General features: G+C 39.9%; 1 protein-coding gene across 2 annotated transcripts in view; it reads left to right on the forward strand.

The window, feature by feature from the left end:
• ptprz1b (protein tyrosine phosphatase receptor type Z1b) overlaps positions 1-20,883 on the forward strand; it is a 73,782-nt gene that overhangs the window by 13,917 nt on the left and 38,982 nt on the right. For both annotated transcript variants that reach the window (XM_072454956.1, XM_072454957.1), the window contains exon 2: positions 9,460-9,531. In XM_072454956.1, coding sequence (XP_072311057.1) covers positions 9,460-9,531 — 72 coding nt within the window. The remainder of the gene's footprint in view (positions 1-9,459; positions 9,532-20,883) is intronic.

The following is a 20,883-nucleotide window of genomic DNA, read 5'->3' on the forward strand; positions in this document are numbered from 1 at the left end:
TTATGTTGCAGCCTGTTGTGTCTGTGGAACAATGCACAAAATATGTATTTATTTATTTAATTAAAGAAGACATGTGGAACTTGTTTTACTTCTATCTTAATTAAGAGTCAATTCTGATGTTCAACGACGACATGTTATTAAAAACATAAGCAGTTCACCATTTTACATTGTTCATTTTAAATCGTGATATTGATCTACAGTGTCTTAGTAATAGAAATGGGACCATTGACTTCCTGTTCAAAACTGGACATGCAATTTTCATTTACAAGTCTTTATTTTTAAGAATAGCTACATGTTTTAACCTCACACGTATGACCTGCAGTCTAAATCGTAGCAGTAATCGCAACGAAGCAGAGCTTAGAGCAGGGATGGGGGTAACAATTTATATTTTCTGAGTCAAGTCTCAAATGCAGGACAATACAGGATTACTCAAACATGTAGGAATGAATCAAAATGCAATTTGACAAAAGATCATTATAACCTGGTCAAAGCTTATAAAAGTATGTCCCCTTTAAAGGACCTGAAATCAAATGCATTTCACATGAACAATCAAAACAGTTGTGTTCTGAGTTGTTTCTGCCGTTAAAATGAAGCAGTGGTCAATCTCATTTAAGGCTTCTGTGTGCTTAAAGATTGCTGGCATCATGTGGCAAAGGAACAATGGCTGTTTTCTCTCCGTATGTGCTTTATTGTGGGCCTAATCTGATTCTGCCTGACATGTAACCTGTGGAGCAGACAGTGAGAGCAGTGTCATGTCTATTACAGCAGACGACAGTGATCTCACACAACTGCAAATCAAGTTAAGAAAATGTACTTGAAGTGTGGGCTTTTAAAGAAACATTTAATCATTTGTGGCTGTCAAGACATAAAAGAAGAGACAGAAAGTTGTTGGGTTGTAGACTACACGTGATTTATCAAATAAGTGGTTATTGTACACTACAGTATTTTCCTTTACTTTTTATATCATATGGACAGTGAAAACGTGTAGGCTTAAGTTATGTTTACTGCTGCTGCCCTGAAGTAAATGTGAAATCAGTTATTGACAATAAACCCGCAGGAGACGTGGGAGACTGTATGCAATGCCCAGGGGCCCAATTCCAGATTTATGGGGTTGTTTTTGACTCTGAAGTTAATTAAAGAGCAATAGGACAGTATGAGCCAAGGTGTTCTGCTCTTTCTGGTGCCAGTGAAGGTCAGGTTCAGAGGCGATTGTCAGGCATGAGGTAATGTGATCCAGGTGTAGGGTGAAAAGTAAAGGAAGTGAGTCCTGATCAGAGCAGCTGACACAGGGGCCACAGGGGCCACAGCTGAGGGCTATAACAGCGAGAGGACACGTATGACTGGAACACATATGACTCTTAGAGCAGTTGTCATCCGGGTCACTCCAGACAGAAACAAAACATGCCTCACTTTTAATTGTTGTGGTCTCCTGGAATGCTGTGTGTTCATGAGTTTTGGGTCAGAAGGTCAAGGTCAAGATACTGTTATTAAAGATGCACGATCTGCTACCTGCTTATTTTGCATAGAATGTTTTTTAAGGCATTTTTTATTATTAAAACACCTGAAATAAATGCTAGATAGACATTATTTATACATGCCTTATTTGATTTGATATACTTTGCTATTATTATTATTATTCATTGGTGTATGTTGCAGCTTAATGCACAAACATGTTCCTATGTTTGTGAGTTTTATTCTCTGACAATGGAAATAAACCTTTTTCTGATTCTGATGTTTAATGCCATACTGCAGACATGACTTCACGTTTCCAAGGAGACAAGCATGTGGTAGACCCCCCCACCAGAAAAAAGATAAGAATTATATAGCGCACATTTTCCAACCAATCAGTGGGCAGAAGGTATATATGTGTGTGAGTTCCCATTTCCAAAATATTTTCTACAGTGTATCTATAACAGTGAATGCGTCTTTCTGCCTTAGGGGTGGGGGTGTTGACAAAAATGTATTTCATATTCATTCTTTGGAGTATCTTCATAACAATAATCAGACAATATTATGTAAATCCAAAAAAAAAATGTGTTAATGTCTTTAAATGTATTAGTTGAGGTTTAATTATCAGACAAATGTAAAATGTCTGTCAAATGAATCACAAAAGAACTGTGATTTCAAACTATAGTTGATCCAAAATGTTAACTTATTAACTTAATAACTTAACTTAGTTTTTAGTGATGTATTAAATTAGATGTGTTAGTCATGTAATTATATTATTGATGTTTTTTTCTTCAATTTAGTTATTTATTGTTTTGAGTTATGTTCTGGTTCCACAAATATATAAATATAGGCTTATAATTATGCCTAATTATAGCAGTGTTTTCAATTAGTTTGTCAATGACTGTACTAATTATATTGCAATATGTTCCGTTTTTCACATTACCATTATTGTAGTCTATTCTAAAAACACAAAAAAGCAAGCTGCTTTTGTGCTCGAGCTGATGCATTTCCCCTGCAGCTTTCAGAACTTACCTCATATTATTTCTTGATATATTCTTGTTTACGCCCTCACATCTGCATACATTTACATTATTACACCAGTTTCCTCCCATGTCCTCAAGTCAAGCAGAAGAATAAACTGTATTTTTCATTATAACAGGATTAACCACAGCATTCTTTGCTGTGGTTTTGCAGACAAACCATTATTTCCTGTTCAAAAGTGTTTCAGTTAATTCAGCTCCTTGAGACCTGTAATCCAAGCTAATTCTATTCATTAGTGAGCGATCAACTGGGACTGGCTTTGGCAGCTGCACTTAAAGGAAATTAAATATTAGAATTCATAGCAGTAAAATATTAGCCGTTGAATTGAGTTGTGTATGATTTTTTAGTAGTAGTAGTAGTAGTAGTAGTAGTAGTAGTAGTAGTAGTAGTAGTAGTATGTTTTGGCTTCCATTCAAAAGTCATTTTCAATGCTCGGAGCTGACTCTTCCCTGTCTTGCATTTATATTTTCATACTTTGCATCATAAATCTAGGTGCTGTTTTCCAAAAGTGTTTCAAATCTGTCATTCTTAGGAGATATATCATGCCTTTGTCATGTACTTCATATTGAACTGTAACATAATTAAGGATGTAATAACTTTATTTCTAGAGCACCTAAAAAAAACACCAACAAAAAAACTAAGAATTGTAAAAGACTTTACAGAAAGCAAGAAAACAACAAGAAAAAGTACAATAAAGAATAGAGACATTGAGCCATCAGTCAAACAAAAGCCTGTCTCTGTCCGTAGAGCCACGGATAGAGAATTCTATAATAATGCTGAAAGGAAAAGTCCCCCAGGTTTTAAAGCAGGTTTTTGGGACCATCATGAGGCCCTGACCTGAGGATCGAAGGGCCCGGCATGAAGTGTACTGAGTCTGTCAGTTTAGAGCTCTATTATGACTTTGAAATCAAACCAAATTGAGTAAGAAGCCAATGATGTGTGAGTGTTTTCATTTGTTCACTCTCGTTAAAAACCTCACAGCAGCATTTTGTACTAATTGCAGGCTTTTAAGTGAGGATTTGTTCAAACAAGTAAAAAGAGAATTACAAAAGTCCAAACGAGACAAAACCAAAGAATGGACAAACATTTCAAGATCAGTATTTTATAAAAATGACCGACGTTTAGTAATGTTCCTTAAATGGTAAAAGCTGTTTTGGACCACATGGCTGCAGTGATATAAGTAGATCATCATTTCACTTTGCTCATTGTAAACTAGAATACTGATTTAAAATAGCTTAATAATAGAAACAGGTCCCTTGGCTTCCTGTTCAAAGCAGCAGAAGTGATAAGCCTCGCAGGCCTTAGAGGGCAGCAGACTGTCATTTACATACTTGTATATTTGAAACAAGGCAAGAGTTTAGCTAGATTAAGAGAAAACACTGTTGTAACATGGGTAAAAACTCATTAAAGTTGATTTAGCATAAGATGTCCCCTTTAATAAGATGTTTATCTTCTATTTCCTTTTAAACTCACTAGTCTGAGGACAAACGACACACGGACACACAGAAACTGGGCCAGTTTAGAAGACAATCAGTTCTAAATATGTTGGGATTTTATCAATTTTAAACAGACATAATACGATAATCCCCAGATACCGGTATCAGCATCAATAATGTTCAATATTATACTAATATCTCTTGAATCAAAGACAATAGCGGCATGAGCCTGGTTCTGCTCACCTCAGCTGTGGTGAGGTCAGTGTAGAGTCTTAGTAAATCTGACTCATAAAACTCTTCTTTCTTTTTCTTAACTGTTTGAGTTTAGTTTTGTACTGGTAACTAACCATTACCTGAGAGATTCTGCTCTGTGTCCGTTCACACAGCGCTGCCAGTGATCGACTAAATGGTGCAGTCATTTGTTGTGGCATTAAATCAATAGTGTGCTTGCTCAGTGTGACATAATCAGAGCTGAATGATCACACTGTCCTTTGCTCAAGGCAGTTAGTGTGACATATTTGAAAGGTTTTATTCTTTATTGAATTCCACTTTTTTAACACTCTTTCATGTCTATTGTGGCACATAAAGTTTAATTTAAACTGTCAAATATACTGTTTATAGTTGATAATGAAAAGTTACATACTGTTCAGCATCTGTAAGTAAAGGTGCACTATGTAAGTATAAAAGATGTTGTTGCCTGGAAAGTTCAAGTGGCTTGAAACGTATCCATCTATATATTTCTTTAGCAATAAAAACACCTTTTATAAATAAAAGACAGACAAGTTGAAAACTATTATTGTGGAACATTCCAAAATTGGAACATGCAAACATCGCAGACAAGCATTTGGCGGACCCTCGTCCATTAGAGATATTCACTTGAACCCCTCCTCTTGGGGCAAGGACTCCCACCCACCTGGAGAAGACAAGCCACCTTTTTCCGGTCGAGAACCATGGCCTCGGATTTGGAGGTGCTGATTCTCATCCCAGCCGCTTCACACTCGGCTGCAAACCGTCCCAGTGAATGTTGCAGGTCCGGCTTTGATGGAGCCATCAGGACAACATCGTCCTGTGGTCCCCAAACCGGACACCCTCCGACCCCTGACTGCGCCTAGAAATTCTGCCCATAAAAACAATGAACAGAACCAGTGACAAAGGGCAGCATGTTCATGGCGATCTTTGTCTGACCCGTCACTTAGGACCTGTTTTTCTTGGGAGACTCTACCAGGGGCTTGAAGCCCCCGACGACATAGCTCCTGGGATCATTCGGGCGCTCAAACCCCTCCACCACGTTAAGGTGTCGGTTCAAGGAGGGGAACAAATCTGACTCTTGATAACGTTCTGCATGTCATTCCCAAGTCTCATCCCACCTTGTACCTTAACCTTCAAAAAAATATTAAAAAACATTTTTCCTTACTGTAAGCAAGCTTCCATTTCCACAAACCTGACTCTGGCCTGGAGGAGCCTCCACCAACTTGTTTCCATGGAAATGTTGTTTCTTTGGCAATAATATTCCACATTATGGCATAAAACGTATCTATATGCATGGAGAATGTTCTGAAGTATGCTTCTAACTTTCCATGTTCATGCAGGTGACTTTGACCACTAGAAAGTTACATACTGTTACTTTAAATCAAATTTATATATTTTGAATGGGAAACGACCTTACAAAATTGTTCAAATGAAGAAGGAATCATTACAGGAAAGTCAAAAATTTAAGTACTGCGTTCATACCAAACAATATAACTCCACATCATCTAGTCTTTTCCAGCTCCACAGACGAGAGCGCTGTAGTTTAAGCTCGTGTCGATGCGGTGCGTTTGCCCACAGCTGAGCAGACAGCTGTGTCACTGAAGTTTTGTTCTGGAGTCCGTTCCCCGCGGTCTCTCTGTACCACACTGTTGAATATTCACCCAAGCATAAGATTTAGATTACATTCAGTTTGTTGTGTATGTGATGTTTTGCCTCTAAATCTCTTCCAAATCACCTCTGAAAAACTGCAGTGTTACTCAGCAGCTTATGTTAGAGAATGTTATGTTATTTTTAGACATTGCGCTTGAAGTGATCTGCTGACTTCACCATAGACTCATGTTGGAAACGCCACAGGGATTGAATTAATGTGGTGCAAAGAGAGAGCTAAATAACCCACATATTGAGTCGGGGGCCCGAGTCTTCATACGCTTAAAATGGGGATTTGTATGTTTGAGCACACAAAAGGACACATATTATGCCAAATTGACTTTGTTGAGCTTTTTTTTTACTATATTATAATGTTGTTCCTTAATCAAAAGCATTACTATAGTTAGAGAGCCCCCACAGAAGCCCTGAAATGACTTAAACTAAATTCACCATCATTCTAAGGGTCTATCTATTTCCATGGAGACAAGGGTTAGGGTTAGGCCATATTACAGGGCAGGGCACAATAATAATTCATGTTTTTCTATCAATTTATTCGCAATGATAACAGTTGTAATTTAATAAATGCAAGCAAGTGTAATTCATACTGCGTAACATTATAGGCATGGTAATAACATCTGCATAAAGTCAAGCAGGTGGCGGACCCCCACCAGAAAACGTACTGTACACAGGGCACTTTAACAATAAAAATGCAGAAATGTCACGATATTTCTTTGGAGGATTTGATAGGTGTTGATATGTCTTTTTAATTGATGATTGACTATCTTTGCCATAGTTTAAAATATAGACCATATACTTGATTTTCCAGAACAACAATTGCAATGAACATACCATCTCAAAGGTGTTGTTGTAAAAGGGATCTTAAGCCTTTACTCCCCGTCTGTGGGGAGAATATGCTCATGTTCATTATCACGTCAGCTGTGTGAAGACGCCTGCTCAATGTAAAGCCATTATCATGCACAGCCTCCGGGTATTAGGCCCTTAAATCACTGTCCTTCTGTCCTTATACACCACTGCCATTTCACTTTATTGCATGCAGCGAGGACTCGTGCACTTATCTGGACTATAGCATAATTACTGCACATTAACAGTGTCTTCGCCAGCCAGAGTAATGAGTATGGGCTCTGCAGAGAATTTACTGCTATTACCTGCAGCAAAAGTACTCAAAATGTGGTGCCGTGCAAATGTAACAAGAATATTCCTATTTGACTGTAAAATCCCCTTACAAATGATGATAATTTGTAAGGTCTGTTGAGTCCTGTAATATATTTATGGGTATTATAGTTTCCCTGCCTCTGAAATGTGCAAAATAGCATTCAACTCCCTTTGGGTTCAGGAATCTCTCGTAAAAATGTATACCGTAATCTCACTGAAACTTTACTGCTTGAATAAAAGTTAAAATACAAAATATACAGGGAAAGAGGTTAAACATTAGGTTTTTCTGTCATGTTTTAGGTAATTGTGGGGAACCTACTGGTAGCTTTGTGGTTTAATTAATATTTATTTTCTTGTAGAATAAGAACAGTGTGTCAATGTATACCGTACTGTATACTTTTTATTTTCATACTCATACAAGCTGGAAGCAAATGCATTCTTTTTCTTTTTATCTCAATCAAAGTAAAACATTTATTGACTGCTTAAAGATTAAATAAAATCAATAATACAAAAACAAGGATCGCCTGTGCTACTTTAGTCTCTGTAAAACACAGCTGTGCTTTATCTAGTCATCATTGTAATTGTACTATTTTTTGTGGTAATTGTACTTTTTTAGTATATTTTTGTCTTTGTAATTCACATTTAAAATTATAATGTGTCCCAATGCAACGCTCTCTCACTGCTGTCGCTGTCCTGCTTCATGCACACTCTGTACTTTTACTTAAAGCACCAGTACGTAACTTTTTAGCCAATAACCGCATGTTTTTTTAATTGTGGTTGTTTTTGTTGTGTTAGGTTCTAATATGCTGAAAATAACAAGACAAGATACGGTCGTTAAAATAAGAGTATTTATTCCAATCAATTACAAAACTAACAGATTAAGACACGTCTGTCCCTCAAGTTCCCCCAGACAGGTCTGCTCCTCGTCTGGGGGCCTCTCACACACAGGACAAAGAATATGAATATTCATAAGAAGGTGGATCTTCTCTGGCACCAGCCGTACCAGGCTGTACCTTCCATCTCATGACCTAATGGTCATGAGATGTGACCCTTGACCCAGACAGAGAAGTTGGTTGGAGTTGGGGGAAGTAGAAGCAGACACAAGCAGACAGAGCAAGAATTTGAAGTGTGTGTGTGTGTGTCCAGTATGCAATAACAATGAAAGGTATATTAATGAATTACAATATTAAATGTTTATTAATTACAACAATTGCACTAAACAACATAGAAAAATAACCATGCGTTCTTACAGTGAGAGGGCCTCTTTCGGCTTGTTTCCATGGAAATGTTGTTCCTTTGGCTATAATGTTCCACAGTATGGCATAAAACATGTCCATGAAAAATACTGTTACGTTTAAGTACATTTTAACAGCAGTATTTGTACTTGTACTTGTACTGAAGTATTTAACCTGTACTTTCACTAGAAAATGAGTTTCTTGTGCACTTTTATCACCACCAGCTCATTATAAGAGACAGGAGTTGAAGTCGGTCTGTGATTCACACGGTTCTCGTGCTGCTCCTCTCTCTGCAGTAGTGTGTATTTACCTGTGTACTGTGAGAGAGTGGAGATACTGCCCCCTCTGCAGTAGTGTGTATTTACCTGTGTACTGTGAGAGAGTGGAGATACTGCCCCCTCTGCAGTAGTGTGTATTTACCTGTGTACTGTGAGAGAGTGGATATACTGCCCCCTCTGCAGTAGTGTGTATTTACCTGTGTACTGTGAGAGAGTGGAGATACTGCCCCCTCTGCAGTGGTGTGTATTTACCTGTGTACTGTGAGAGAGTGGAGATACTGCCCCCTCTGCAGTAGTGTGTATTTACCTGTGTACTGTGAGAGAGTGGAGATACTGCCCCCTCTGCAGTGGTGTGTATTTACCTGTGTACTGTGAGAGAGTGGAGATACTGCCCCCTCTGCAGTAGTGTGTATTTACCTGTGTACTGTGAGAGAGTGGAGATACTGCCCCCTCTGCAGTGGTGTGTATTTACCTGTGTACTGTGAGAGAGTGGAGATACTGCCCCCTCTGCAGTAGTGTGTATTTACCTGTGTACTGTGAGAGAGTGGAGATACTGCCCCCTCTGCAGTAGAGTGTATTTACCTGTGTACTGTGAGAGAGTGGAGATACTGCCCCCTCTGCAGTAGTGTGTATTTACCTGTGTACTGTGAGAGAGCTGAGATACTGCCCCCTCTGCAGTAGTGTGTATTTACCTGTGTACTGTGAGAGAGTGGAGATACTGCCCCCTCTGCAGTACTGTGACTTTGTGTACTGTGAGAGCTGAGATACTGCCCCCTCTGCAGTACTGTGACTTTGTGTACTGTGAGAGCTGAGATACTGCCCCCTCTGCAGTACTGTGACTTTACTCGTGTACTGTGAGAGCTGAGATACTGCCGGTGTGATGAAGGTGTAGAGGTGTGAGTGCATTTAAGTGGTGTGATGTTGAAATGGTTCTTCTTTGTCTCGTTACAGTCACAGCAGAACCAGAGCCTTTGGTCCAGGGCTTAAGGCGACGTCCCGATGAGGTCACATGGTCCTATTCAGGTCGGTACTGTTTTTATACTTTGAACTGAAGATAATTTACATTTGTTCATTGTCACTCTGGCAAAGCGATGTCATGATGTACATTTTAAGAAATATTAGGTTTTATCAATAATTCATGATTATTTACAGTGAGAATTTCTTTCATTACGTTCCGTTATTCCTCTGGAACGTGACCAGTTTTAGCAAATCAAACTTTGTGAATGATAAGTAAGTTAATGACATAAAACAGCCCAAAAAAAAAACACTTTACATCTTGGTTGACATTTTTGGACTTTTCCTCTAAAAATGGAAAATCAACTTTCCATTGATTGTGTGACCGGAATAATCACACATTTTCTCTAAAAAAAGATGTTTGACATAAAGTAAAAGGAAAGGTCCCAAGTGTGAACCAAATACAGTTCATGTGATTGTTTGGTATGAATACATGAAGTAAACTATGATCATTTTAAGCACTTTTGTAAGACTATAAGAATGCTAAATTTGTTCAAATCTCAAGTTCTATTACAAAACAATAAATATCTAGATATTGAATTTCAGTGTTCACAGCTTTGTCACCCCATTGTTTTGTTAAAACTGGCAGCTTTATCACATCAGTCACCGACCACTCACTCATCAGTGACATTAATGGGCTTTTTGAACTGGTTTTGTGAGTGTTCAACAAAATGAGTGAATCGCTTTTCCTGTTTGTGATATGAATGTTATTGCACGATGGAAAATACAACATGAACCGTTTATGCGTGTTGATAAACTGCTGTACATTTTTTGTCACACTGATTGGTCAAATCCATAGAACAAGCCAATAAATTTAACTTTTGTTTCATCCAGTTGAGAGAAAAACACAGACATCTTTCCCTCCACAAATGCACAAGGCGCCTCTATCGATTTGACCAATCAGTGTGACATGTCCAAACCACAATGCTGCATTGTGATTGGTCCAGTCCCTAAGCACTGGTTGAAGTCGAGTCAATGAGAGGCGGCGAGTGTCGTTCTCAAGATCTTTATTTGATGCATACAGGGAAAACAGGGGAAACAGGGGAAACAGGGGAAAAAAGGGGAAACAGGGGAAACCGCACAGCGTGTTGTATTGTCTTGATTCTGAGTCTGATATGAACATAGCTGCATGAGAATATCTTAGCTAAAGTTCACAAGACCCAATCACAATCGAACACAACAGCAGGAGACAAACAAGACGTATTCTCAAGAGTTTGAACATTTGCAAAAACATGAGAATTGATCTTGCTGGAAAGGTTAACAAAACCCTGGAGCAGCATAAAATCTGCCAAAGGGCTTCAGAGTGATGAAACTCTGCTACTATCTATGGTCATTAACAATTAAAAACACATTATTTTGTCTATTGAATGTGTAAAAGTCCTAAAAATACAAGCTATACACAGGAAGTTGAAACCTGTGAATAGTGAATGAAGCTGGAGTACTAGACGTAGAGGTAGAAGTAGACGATCCATCAACAGTCCCACAGTGAACATATAAAGTTTGTGGATGAGGCACGTTCAGTGGGTGCATGTGTCACCATCAGGTCCTGGTGTGGAGCATATGGTTCGACTCAGAGCTGCCTCAGCACTGATGTCCCACTGCGAGTCCTGAAACACAGACGGATTACAGCCGGACTCCTGACTGGAGCCGGACTCAAGAGATCAGGATCGGGATGAACGCTGTGCCATTAGAATGATTAACCTCCAAGTCTACACAGGCTCTCTCTTTCTCTCTCCTTTTTTTTTTTTGGTATGGTATAGCGTAAAAAACACATACTTTGAAGACGTACAACTTCAGTAGGTGGCTGAAAATATGTTATTTTTACACCACAAATCCTTGCTTGAAATGTGATGGGAATAATTCCATCATGCTTTGAGACAAATCCTCATAAAATCTCAAATGGAAACCTTTCCACTTTAAAAGTTACGCTTTATCACCTTCAAATACTTTATTTTTCTACAAAAAAAATCTGATCGCAAGCAGCTATGATCACCTGCATATACTTTTCTAAAGAATTTCTAGAGTGAAATCTAGTATTCATACATTCATCACCAATAGAGGTTCATGTGATGTTGGTCTGGCCCTGGAATCGAACCCATGATCTCCTTATTGAGAGGAATACTGCCTATGTTGCTATTAGGTGTAAAAGGCATGAAAAATAGTTTTGGCTGTAGCTCAATTGAACTATAAACATTGGTTCAAAAGTTTTCACCTGAATGAGCGACTTATGCTGAGGACACAATCACTTTCAGTCTTGTCTTGTGTGACCAAAGACGTGACCAGACCTCACTCACAGTCATTCAGACATGTTTAAGCCTGATTTTTGATGCACTCTGGTGTAGCAGCTGACACTACAGCACACACAGAGCTCAGTGGCCAATGAAAAGGAGCAGAGGAGACACATCTGGGGTTAAATGTTCTATTTTCATCTTTACAGAAAGAACAATGTATAAACAATGCCAACAGCAAGGCAAATGCTTACTATTCCTGCCTACATTTAATTAAGGGGTGCTGGGACATTGCTAAATTCTTATGAACATTGTTTAATCTGTTTTCATTGTCGCCTTTCGAGGCAACTGCTGTTGTGATTTCGGGCGCTACAAAAATGAATTGAATTGAATTGAAATGAGTTCAACACTTAGACTGTAACACTTACAACCAGAGATGAAGCGCTAATAAACAAAAGCCATTTCCCTCACAGTGTGGTTCAGCCTCCTCTTTTCTCCTCCTCGTGTGGCTGAAGTCTGCCTCATATAAACAGTCCCTATGACACAGGCCTTTGATCAAATCCACACCGACATCTTCAACTTCTTCAACTCTGTCGCCACTTTTAATGTTCTTTTTAGAGAATCCTGAGTGAGTTAGCATCACTGCGCCACAACTCTGAACTCGTTTGGCCGGTCGAGGGTCACATGACGCTTTTAACAATGAAAAGTCTGTAAACACGACAGCCTGAATAAAGAATAAATAGCTCCATTATTATGTTTTGTAGATTCATGACTGTATATATTGTAGGGTAAAAGTGCCTTTAGTTGTTGTTTAAAGTCATGTATGTGAATGACAGGTGAGTGTGGGCCCACTGTCTCTCTGTGGTCACGCTGAGTCCAATCATGTCGTCTGGACCCTCCACAACGTTCTAAACCTCTCACAACTGGAGACGTAGTGTGTCCCCAGCCTCAGTGATCGAGGAGTTTATGTCACTTGTAAACAATATAATTTATTATATTCTCTATTATTATCGTATCGGGCAGGTAGAGCAGCATTTCAGAGGGACTTTCCTGGTTAAATAAAAGCAGCCTTTACCCTCTAGTGTTAACAGGTCTTAGACAAATATACACCCTATACATGCTTTCACGGTGACCTCATACATCCGGGACTTCCCCATAGCGACCATTTTGAAAGGGGCACGCGATATACTAGCGACCACCACGACTGCATCCTTTTCTATAATGAGCTACAAATACTTTGATTCTTTAGACGATAACGACAAACTAAGGTACACGACAAAGCTCTCATTCCTTGGTTAGTCAACAGAGCAATGTCCTAACAGATTAAGCAGGTTTTTGGCATTTTGGCCTCATATTTCCTGGATATCGTATGTAGTAGACGTGCTGTTGTGCCCCTTTCAAAATGGCGGACTCGGTTGCTACTCTACAAGTTCCCGGATGTGCATGTATAACCATTTATTCCCCCGAGATTGCATTAGCCTCTGTACTTATATCTTTGTTTCATCCTCATCTGACCTATAATCCATATCTCCTCTCCGCTCTGGGACCTGTCAAGGTTGGAACAGAGCCATGATTCTGCTCTGAGTAAATCCCCGGCGTTGACTGTTACATGGAGTATTTTCTCTCATCCTCGCTCTCGCTCTCCTAGGATTTAAACTTCTATGCGACTGCCTATAGACTGTTTTTCTCCTTTCTCCCTGCTCCTGTCTGGTGCGCTGAGCCGCGAATAACTGCATTAACATGTGAAAGAGGAGGACTTCATTGTGCGACGCGATGCACAGTTTGAGTGGGGTCATGAGGAGAAGGAGGTGGAGGAGAGGCGCAGGAGAAATGGAAACAAAACACTGGAGGAGAATGGGCTCGTTAGAAAAGCAGGCAAAGTTTATATTCACTGTAAAAGAAGCTCACACATGTGTAGCAGAGATCAGACTGTTCTCATTAAGCAGAGGTGAATCTTCTACAAGGAGATGTCTTGCCTGTAATGTTACTTAAAATAAGAATCTTGAAAATGACTCAAAGCCTTTGTTGGGATGTCCATTCAACATGTGGGAAGTGTGTGGACTTTAAAAACACAAAGGTGCTTCATGGATTGATACATGTTAACGTAGTGAGGGACATGCATTTTGAACACTGGGCAAGATGAACTAAATCTGGTGGATTACTGAAACATGTATCAATATTGTTTCATCTCAGTTGTGATGGGCATGATTGACAGGCAGATTAACCAATCAGAGTTCTCGGTTCAACAATCAAAGAGCATTGTCGAATCAAACATGGCATTTTCCACGAGAAAAGTGTGAAATGGAATGATAAATCAATGAAATCTCACAGAGCAGCTAGAAATATTGTAGACTTCTGCCAAATGAACAGGCAATGTAATAGTATTTATTACATTGCCTGTTCATTAATCAGAGCTGCCTGTTCGTTAATCAGAGCTGAGAGGAGTTAAAGATTTACTTTTTAATGATATGCAATATTCAATTAAAGCACAGTTGCCATGCTGGATTAAAGAACTGTATTTGCCTCAAAAAGTCCTGTCATGGTCACAATGAATGGTGCAGTTTAATGACATAAACTGCACCAACAATCATAACTGATATTCACAAAATAGAACAAATGACCTTCGGACTCAATTTGAAAATAGACTAATGGGCTGAATGACAATTTTGCCCTTCAGTTTATCTTCTTTTTTTTTAATACGTCTGACGTGTTTAATCTCTCTCTGTATCTCAATATGAAAATGAAAATGGTTGCTGTGGTTGCTTTGGGTGCCTCATGCTCCTGATATTACAGATATGAAATCTACTATGACCAATCTACAGTTAGTCCTGTCATATTTATTTATTTATTCATTGAGTTAATCAATCAATCAATTATTTATTTATTCATGTGTTTGTTTGTTTGTTTGTTTATTTATTCAGGGGGAAAACCCAATACGAGCAATTCTCTTTCTCTTGAGCACCGAGTTGAATACAAAACACATAAAACAAAGAGTAACAGAATATCTTGTTAAATGTCAAGAAAACAATCATTAAAAAAACATTTATGAAAACACACACAATATGGAATAAAACCATTTAAAACCCTGAGGACCCTGAGCCTTCAGAAAGTGCCTTAAATTCATTAAAGGCCTTAACAAACAAAATACAGTGCTGTTGTCTTCAGACAGTGACAGTGGTGAGCTCTGAATCCTTCTCCTGTAATGAACCTTAGAGCTGAATGATAAACTATCCCCATATACATAAAATATCACCGCCTGAGTATTTGTAATAGAGTACTTGATCTATCATATTACCATTGAGCGTAATATTCATTTTGTTGTGTCTTTTGAAGAACAGCATACATTTGGTTTTACATGACATAACAATAGCTGTCTTCAATAAAACCCTATTAACTTTTAAACATCACTAAATCTACTCATTCCCTGTGTAATGTAATCTGCAGTTCTTTCATTGACAGTAGATCCTCCTCATTCTGGTGCATTGTCTGTTTGTCTGTAAATCTCTCACATCTTCAGTGTTTTCGTTCACTGCCTCGGGCTGCACTGCTCTGAGTCTCCCTGGAGTTTGCTCCGACAGACTCCACACACAGAGACAGACTGAGGCAGACTTTCAATGAGGAGCGTCCAAAAGCAACATTACAACATCTTCTGTCATCAAAAAGATTCACTAATACTTTGAGAAGTAACTATAGTATGTTGTTTACTCTTTATCTTTTAGTATTCTTTCACTGTGGTTCAGCTGTTGTCATCTTAAAACCAGAAGTTTGTATGAAGTTCTTACATGGACAACCGGACAACTGACCAGTGCTGTTGTTGTGTCAAGACGCTTCAGTCGCAGCCTGTCAAAGTGGCGTGTGTGTGTGATTGGTTTAGAGAAATATGTAAAAAATAAAAGTAGGCTCATAGTAAGTATAACATTTTGTCAAAATCTAAATATGTTTTGGGTTGTCAGTTTAACATTTATACTATAATTTAATTATAATTCTATTGTCAGCCAGTGTTTACCTGAGTTATTATTATTGATTAAACATAACATCCAATAGAAACACAATATGCTGTGACCTACTATTACCCTGCATCGTAGTAATCCTTTTGCCCTGCTGTTCCAGGCCTCTTCACTATTTTGTAGCAGACTGAGACCAATTGAGGATTTTAAAACCAGGTCACGCTTTTTAAAACTATTGCATCTGAAGGAAATATGAAGCAGAGCCGTCTCCAGTCAGCAGCTGGTAATGAGCTAATGCAAAGATCTAAAGGAGGCTGTGGGAGCTCGTAACCTGGTGTGAGGGTCACAACATGTTCCCTCCTCTGTGTGCTCACTACTACCTCTGTGTGCTCACTACTACCTCTGTGTGCTCACTACTACCTCTGTGTGCTCACTACTACCTCTGTGTGCTCACTACTACCTCCGTGTGCTCACTACACCCTCTGTGTGCTCACTACTACCTCTGTGTGCTCACTGCTACCTCTGTGTGCTCACTACTACCTCCGTGTGCTCACTACACCCTCTGTGTGCTCACTACTACCTCTGTGTGCTCACTACTACCTCCGTGTGCTCACTACACCCTCTGTGTGCTCACTACTACCTCTGTGTGCTCACTGCTACCTCTGTGTGCTCACTACTACCTCTGTGTGCTCACTACTACCTTTGTGTGCTCACTGCTACCTCTGTGTGCTCACTACTACATCTGTGTGCTCACTACTACCTTTGTGTGCTCACTACTACCTCTGTGTGCTCACTACTACCTATGTGTGCTCACTGCTACCTCTGTGTCCTCACTACTACCTCCGTGTGCTCACTACACCCTCTGTGTGCTCACTACTACCTCTGTGTGCTCACTGCTACCTCTGTGTGCTCACTACTACCTCCGTGTGCTCACTACACCCTCTGTGTGCTCACTACTACCTCTGTGTGCTCACTACTACCTCCGTGTGCTCACTACACCCTCTGTGTGCTCACTACTACCTCTGTGTGCTCACTGCTACCTCTGTGTGCTCACTACTACCTCTGTGTGCTCACTACTACCTTTGTGTGCTCACTGCTACCTCTGTGTGCTCACTACTACATCTGTGTGCTCACTACTACCTTTGTGTGCTCACTACTACCTCTGTGTGCTCACTACTACCTATGTGTGCTCACTGCTACCTCTGTGTGCTCACTACTACATCTGTGTGCTCACTACTACCTCTGTGTGCTCACTACTACCTATGTGTGCTCACTGCTACCTCTGTGTGCTCACTACTACATCTGTGTGCTCACTACTACCTTTGTGTGCTCACTACTACCTCTGTGTGCTCACTACACCCTCTGTGTGCTCACTGCTACCTCTGTGTGCTCACTACTACCTCTGTGTGCTCACTGCTACATCTGTGTGCTCACTACTACATCTGTGTGGTCACTACTACCTCTGTGTGCTCACTACTACCTCTGTGTGCTCACTAATACCTCTGTGTGCTCACTGCTACCTCTGTGTGCTCACTACTACCTCTGTGTGCTCACTACTACCTCTGTGTGCTCACTAAACTACCTCTGTGTGCTCACTACTACCTCTGTGTGCTCACTACTACCTCTGTGTGCTCACTGCTACCTCTGTGTGCTCACTGCTACCTCTGTGTGCTCACTACTACCTCTGTGTGCTCACTACTACCTCTGTGTGCTCACTGCTACCTCTGTGTGCTCACTACTACCTCTGTGTGCTCACTACACCCTCTGTGTGCTCACTACTACCTCTGTGTGCTCACTACACCCTCTGTGTGCTCACTACTACCTCTGTGTGCTCACTAAACTACCTCTGTGTGCTCACTACTACCTCTGTGTGCTCACTACACCCTCTGTGTGCTCACTACTACCTCTGTGTGCTCACTACTACCTCTGTGTGCTCACTACACCCTCTGTGTGCTCACTACTATCTCTGTGTGCTCACTACTACCTCTGTGTGCTCACTACTACCTCTGTGTGCTCACTACTACCTCTGTGTGCTCACTGCTACGTCTGTGTGCTCACTGCTACCTCTCTGTGCTCACTACACCCTCTGTGTGCTCACTACTACCTCTGTGTGCTCACTACACCCTCTGTGTGCTCACTGCTACCTCTGTGTGCTCACTACTACCTCTGTGTGCTCACTACACCCTCTGTGTGCTCACTACTACCTCTGTGTGCTCACTACTACATCTGTGTGCTCACTACTACCTCTGTGTGCTCACTGCTACCTCTGTGTGCTCACTACTACCTCTGTGTGCTCACTACTACCTCTGTGTGCTCACTAAACTACCTCTGTGTGCTCACTGCTACCTCTGTGTGCTCACTACTACCTCTGTGTGCTCACTGCTACCTCTGTGTGCTCACTACTACCTCTGTGTGCTCACTACTACCTCTGTGTGCTCACTGCTACCTCTGTGTGCTCACTACTACCTCTGTGTGCTCACTACTACCTCTGTGTGCTCACTACTACCTCAAAAGATGTTCTGAAATGCATTTGCGTCTCAGGCCTTATTAGAAGCGCTGTTATGTTATTGTTGGTTGTGTTCTTAAAGGCTTTTTGAGGCCCAAGGGAGAAAGTATTAGTTTCTTGAGCAACATTCACTCGTATTGATTCTCTTGTTCATTTCACCATCCAAAACAATGCATCCTCCAGCTGTTCTCCTGACCATGAACGTATAGATCTGATTGCTACAGTAAGGCGTTTACTTTCATCTTACTGTCGCTGCATTATTGTAAAACTCTTTTTGTCCAGTAACACCACTGATAAAACTGAATATATAAATATGCCAAAAATATGATATATATATAATGGATATCCATTATATACACATCATATTTTTGGCTTAAATTTGGCATCAATGCAAAAAAGTATGCTTCATGTGTATTCAAAGTATTAGTAGTTTAAGGATCAGACAAATGTGAAATGAGAGTAAAATTACTGACAAAAAAAGCATACTTTATTTTTTTATCAGAAATGGTACACTCTAGATTCAAATTTGGCATATCTTCAAAACTAAATTCACAATATTATTTGTATATTTCAAACATTTGCCCACTATATAGTCCATCTTTTTGATATTCCAATGTTTTTGTGATTTGGAAAATCACACTCTTTGCCTTAGAATATGATGATGTCATACTCCCAGATGGGGCAAAGAGACATTTTATTACAGTTCATTTTTCCACAAAATATCAAAAGGTAAAATTCCCAAATGTTTATCTGATGATTTCTTGATTCTACTAGACACATTAATTACTTGAAATACAACAAAAACTTGCATTTAACAATATTAATTTTAGCTGCCCACATCTGTATTAAATAATAGTGGCCAATAGAATGTCAAGATGCCATCAGAAACCTAAAGATTTAGCCAACCGACTTCTGGGGTCAAAAGAGTTTGTTGCTGTAGATTTTGTGTGCAAAGATGTTGTTCTTCATCATGTGTGCTGTTTTGTGCTGTTGTGTGCTGTCGTGTGCTGTTTTGTGCTGTTTCGTGTTCTGCTCACTCTGCTCTGACTCACAGACTGCGGGCCTGTTCAGTTCTGCTCCACTTGGTCTGTCACTGTGGCCTCTGGAGATGTGAAGTGTTCAAAGTCACAAAAACAACACAATCACTGCTGCTCCTGCTGTTTACTCATTTTGTGCTCCGCTCCTACAGACTGTATTCATCTTTGATTTATGAGACCAGTAAGGTTTGCATTTTATCAAAGCAGAGTTTCTGACTCACATCGCCTATTGTAGAAGCAGTTCTCAAAATATCATAAAAACTAAAACACATCTAGCAGAAATAAGCCAGGGCTAAACCAGCATTAAACGGCCTAAACCAAGACTTAATTGAGCCTAAAGCAGGTCCAAACTAAGACTTAACTGGGACTAAATCAGGTCCAAACTAAGACTTAATTGGGACTAAACCAGGTCTAAACCATGACTTAACTGGGCCTAAACCGAGGATAAACCAGGACTAAACCAAGCCTAAACCAGGTCTAAACCATGACTTAACTGGGCCTAAACAGAGGATAAACCAGGACTAAACCAAGCCTAAACCATGACTTAACTGGGCCTAAACCGAGGATAAACAAGGACTAAACCAAGCCTAAACCAGGTCTAAACCATGACTTAACTGGGCTTAAACCGAGGATAAACCAGGACTAAACCAAGCCTAAACCAGGTCTAAACCATGACTTAACTGGGCTTAAACCGAGGATAAACCAGGACTAAACCAAGCCTAAACCAGGTCTAAACCATGACTTAACAGCATCCTGTTTTTTACAGAAACCTGTAATAGAATAAATGTTGATAAGTTTAATTTCATACTGTGGAACATTCCAGGCAAATGACATCACCATGGAGACAAGCATGACAAGAGGATCCCTGCTGAACCAATACAATCACTAATTATCTGAATGACATACATAACAAGCTTCCGCTGATTACTGTATTTTGTCCAACAGCAGCATCTCAAGGTAAAATTTTTAATTACATTTTGACGGCACATTTATTTTAGTTACTTAACATTTAGTTCCTTAAATAACTTGAAGTGAGCTCAAGTAGCCCACGCCTGCAGTCTGAAGCCTCTCACTTCCAATAAATAGCAAATCAGTTCAGAGCCCTAAACCCACAAACGGTAAATATTTTATGAAGAATCTAAAATTGTCCCATCGCTCCTCTTTGTACATTTACACTATTGTGACCAAAGCACGGCACATGTAGACTGCCATTTTAACGCCCAGACACCCTTCAAATGCATCCTCCTGTACACAACCTTCTCCTTCTGTCATTCATAATACATCGACTCAGATCTCGTCGGCTCTATTCTCGCTTCATGTCTGTACGGCTCATACATTCATTCATAAACCTGGTCTTTCTGAATCAAAAAAGATTGAAGTCTGCAGACAGAGGAACATTTCTAGACTCACGCTGTCTCCAGAGTAGTTTTATGAAGACAGAGGATTTGATTTGTGTCAATGGGAAGTGTCATTAGAACAATATCAGATGCACATTAGGGTTTTACATCATCTTAATGACTCCCGAGCAGGTTGGAGAGAATTGACAGTTGGCACATTAGCGGGGATCTTAAAAGCCTGATGCAATGTTTTAGTAATAAGAGAAAGACATGTGGAAGATACTTCCGTGTCTCCTAAGATTTAAG

This window comes from Eucyclogobius newberryi, unplaced genomic scaffold, assembly GCF_026437365.1.
Source record: "Eucyclogobius newberryi isolate DKJ021-1_F unplaced genomic scaffold, fEucNew1.0.hap1 SCAF_2, whole genome shotgun sequence".
Taxonomy (NCBI): Eukaryota; Metazoa; Chordata; class Actinopteri; order Gobiiformes; family Gobiidae; genus Eucyclogobius; species Eucyclogobius newberryi.